This window comes from Capsicum annuum, unplaced genomic scaffold (genome assembly GCF_002878395.1).
Source record: "Capsicum annuum cultivar UCD-10X-F1 unplaced genomic scaffold, UCD10Xv1.1 ctg66430, whole genome shotgun sequence".
NCBI classification, from domain to species: domain Eukaryota; kingdom Viridiplantae; phylum Streptophyta; class Magnoliopsida; order Solanales; family Solanaceae; genus Capsicum; species Capsicum annuum.
The window spans coordinates 1-4,431 of record NW_025875783.1 but is presented as its reverse complement, the minus strand read 5'-3'; the positions used below and the strand labels follow the sequence as shown (position 1 = coordinate 4,431).

General features: G+C 37.2%; 1 protein-coding gene across 1 annotated transcript; it reads left to right on the top strand.

The window, feature by feature from the left end:
- Nucleotides 1–2,596: 2,596 nt before the first annotated feature.
- Nucleotides 2,597–4,419, top strand: LOC124893852 (receptor-like protein Cf-9; the record flags this gene model as incomplete). Its single annotated transcript, XM_047404700.1, has 3 exons — nucleotides 2,597–2,780; nucleotides 2,900–3,563; nucleotides 4,118–4,419. Coding segments are annotated over exons 1-3 (1,150 nt in total), but the record flags the coding sequence as incomplete, so codon positions are not given.
- Between the last annotated feature and the right edge of the window lie 12 nt (nucleotides 4,420–4,431).

Genomic DNA, 4,431 nt, shown 5'->3' with positions numbered 1-4,431 from the left:
CAAATTGGTATCGTTGGAAAGATAACTCGAATACCTATCGTTTGACATATAGTAGGCTTCCTAATTCGACATATACAGATAGTTATGGTCGATGGAAGCTGACACACTTTACAACGTCTACTAAAACTTAGTCGATCGAAATAGTTTTAACTCGTCCTTGAGTTGAAGGACCTCTATGGTCTAAATTCAAGATTGAGTGGATTCACATGCTACACAATAATTAACATGCCGTATTGGCATAGGATTTTATGGCTTCGGGATTAACAACGCATCGAAATCATGGTCTATATTGTAGCCCGAATTGTGGGGCGTTACATGACCAACTTACAAACAACTCGAACAACTAACTCTAGCTGCTTCGACTCGAGCTAAGACTTAGACAAGCAACACATCTACTATCCTTTATAATCAAGAGTAGATTTACAATATAAGACAAGAAAACATACACTCAACATGCTACAAGACTTTAAATGAGCCCTTAATCATGTCCCTTGTACGAGCTGTGTTCAATGGACGGCTGTTTTTTTGGAGATGACCAAGATTGATATACGTTCAAAAACTTGGTTTTGTTGTGTGTAGATGATCCTTTTATACGAGACAACAAAACCTAGACTTCTTCCTATTGGTCGAGGTTCAGCTCCTCTACTGCCGCGCTACCAACTTTCTGCAGGAAAGTACAACTTCCAGCTATGGTCAAGCAAGTCATCGTCAGAGAACATCCTCATATGAGACCGAGTCCCGTAGATACACAATAAACCATTAATCAGGTCCCTTAAGTAATAGTTTGCAGACCATCAAAACTTCAAGGGAGTAAGCGCAAACCTTCTTGCTAACCATTATATCAAGTACCTTTGAAGCATATACCAAATAACTCATCTTCCCCATTAAACGCAATCAATGCGCTCATCATGAAGACACTCAACTCCTCGTTCTTTACCATGTAAGCATGTATTTGCATCCCTAGATATAACGCCATACCAACATCCAAAAACACGCAACAATGCTAGAAAAAGTAGCCTCTTTTTGCTTCAAAAAACCGCACTTCACATCCTCGTTTACCATCATTTTCTCAAAAAACTTAACAGCAACCTCAGAGCACCCGTTCTTCATGTACCCATGAATCATATGAATAAACATCTCTATAAGGAAAGCGAGAAAACATCAAGAATCTCAAACCCCTTCCCCCCATTTTCCCCACAAGCATCGCATTATACGAGACAACACATGGTTCAGGAATTTCGTTAATACCTTGCGTGCACTCCCGAGTTCATCACCCGCATGGGAGTACAGCTCAATGAAAGATGTACACACATACTAAATCTTTCTGTTAACTTATCAAATCATAGTTTCCTTCATGTCTGATTTCCTTTTATGGTTGTGTTATCATCAGCTTGTCGACGATGTTGTAATAAATAAATGCTTGCCCGTTTTACTTTGTTCATGGCTGCCAACGTAGTACGTAGTTGTTGCCTAAAGATGTACTATGCAGAATAACATCATCGAGGAATTCCATCACGGCTCATACCTGATTTATTACTTCAGTTACAAAATAGTGAAAATATGTATCTGAAAAGTAATTAACAAATATTGAACAGGTTCAAGCTCATCTTGATTTTGACATGACAAGTTTTGGTCAAGGTTTACACACCAATTATCACGCTAACAGATTTTTCCAGCATTCTTTGATTTTTTAGGCAACGACTCGTGCATTGACTTGAGTTTTTTTTTTCTTCCATTACTTTACCTTCATACTATCAAGGGATTTGAAATCCAGTTACAGCAAACTTTCTAGTACAATCACGGAATAAATATTTACAAAGTTAAGATAAGTGAACAGTAGGTGACAAAACAACATGATATTATATTGTTAAAAGAAAAATTATCACGTTGATATATATCATTTGAAGTTGAATGGAATTAGAGTAATTAACACCATGTACCTTGAACACGTTCTAAACGTACAATAAATAGAGTAGTTTATTATATTATTATGATATACCAAACGCAAAGGCCCAAGTGGCAAGAAATGTACAAAAAAAATAATTTTATCACTACATATCACAATTTTAGAGAGAGAACAATATGTCACAACTTTAGTGGGAGAAAAGTAATTTTATCAACTACATGTCACAATTTTAGATGAGAAAAGTAATTTACCAACCACATGTCAAACTTTAGAGGGTTTTTAAAAAATTAAAATTACCATAATTATATCAACTACATGTCATAATTTTAGAGGAGAAAAATAATTTACCAACACAATTACAATTAGAATGTGTTTACATTGAACATGCATATCTAATTGACTTGACAATGTGAACTACTGATAGATTCATGCATTCATTTGTGTGACACATCAAATGATTAATTCTAAATTGCCATTTTTGCACTATATATACCTAATCAAAATTATTGAACACAGACATAAAGCAAACATTTCTTGATTTCTTCTCTACCAACTTAATTAGTTTTCATCATTTTAGTGCAGCAATGGGTTGTGTAAAACTTGTATTTGTTATGCTATATACCTTTCTCCTCATCCTTACCTCATTTGTGCCCCAAACATCAAGCACTTGCTCTTCTGCAATTCAGGCAAATGTTTACCATTAATCCTAATGCTTCTGATGATTTTTGTTACAATCCGAAAACTCTTTCATGGAACAGGAGAACTGATTGTTGCTCATGGAATGGAGTTTATTGTGACAAGATGATGGGAAAAGTAATTGATCTTGACCTCTTTGCAGTGGACTTCAAGGCAAATTACATACCAACAGTAGCCTGTTTCAGCTCTCCAGTCTCAAACAACTGTCTCTGTCTTATAATGATTTTTCCGGGTCGCTCATTTCACCTAAATTCGGTGAGTTATCTAGCTTGATGCATCTTGAATTCTGGCATTCAGGTTTTACAGGTTTAATCCCAGCAGAAATCTCTCACATTTCTAGATTACAATTTCTTACAATATCGACTGTTGATCCGTATGGGCTTAGACTTGGGCCTTACAATTTTCAACTGCTTCTTAAGAACATGACCCAATTAAGATATCTTGACCTTGAATATGTGAACATCTCTTCCACCATTCCCGAAAGAGATTTGACCAACTTAGAATACCTTCGTTTATCGTACAATTCCCTAACTGGTTCAATTCCATCCAACGTAAGTGGACTCCAAAACTTAATTAGTTTTCATCATTTTAGTGCAGCAATGGCTTGTGTAAAACTTGTACTATTTCTTATGGTATATCCCTTTCTCTGTCAACTTGTTTTCCCCTCATCCTTACCTCATTTGTGCCCCAAACATCAAGCACTTGCTCTTCTGCAATTCAGGCAAATGTTTACCATTAATCCCAATGCTTCTGGTCATTATTACAATCCGAAAACTCTTTCGTGGAACGAGAGCACAGATTGTTGTTCATGGGATGGAGTTCACTGTGAGGAGATGACTGGACAAGTAATTGAGCTTGACCTCACTTGCAGCGAACTTCAAGGAAAATTTCATCCGAACAGTAGCCTGTTTCAGCTCTCCAGTCTCAAAAGGCTAGATTTGTCTCGTAATGACTTTTCCGGGTAGCTCATTTCAACTAAATTTGGTGAGTTATCTAGCTTGACGCATCTTGATTTGTCGCTTTCAAGTTTTACAGGTTTAATCCCAAATCTCTCACCTTTCTAAATTATACTATCATCGTATATGGCCTGATGATCCATATGGGCTTAGACTCGGGCCTTACAATTTCGAACTGCTCCTTAAGAACCTGACCCAATAAAGAGAGCTTGAACTTGACTCAGTGAACATCTCTTCCACCATTCCTCTGAATTTCTCTTCTTATTTAACATCTCTACGGCTTCCACGCACACAGTTACGTGGGGTATTGCCCGAAAGAGTTTTCCACCTTTCCAACTTGGAATACCTTTTTTTATCATCCAATTCCCTAACTGGTCCAATTCCATCCAACATAAGTGGACTCCAAAACCTAAAATTACTCCTCTTGTCATCAAACTACTTGAATGGGACTATAGCTTCCTGGATATTCTCCCTCTCATCAGCTGCAAGGTCCTATTCTAAAGTCACTCCTAGACCAACATGACCTAAATTATCTGATCCTTTCCCAAGATAATTTCAGCGCACAGATTGCTTCAACCGTCTGCAATCTGAAAAAACTGAGAGTGCTAGACTTCGGAAGCAATCATTTGAATGGAACAATCCCACATTTTTTGGGTGAGATGAGTGGTCTTGAGGTTTTGGGTTTAAACAACAATAGTCTCAGTGGAAAAATTAATACTACTTTTAACACTGAAAACCGACTCAGCATCGTTAACTTGTACGGGAATAAGCTGAACGGGAAAGTTCCGCCATCGTTGATCAATTGCAGATATTTGGAATTCCTTGATTTAGGCAACAATGAGTTGAATGACACATTTCCAAGTTGGTTGGGAG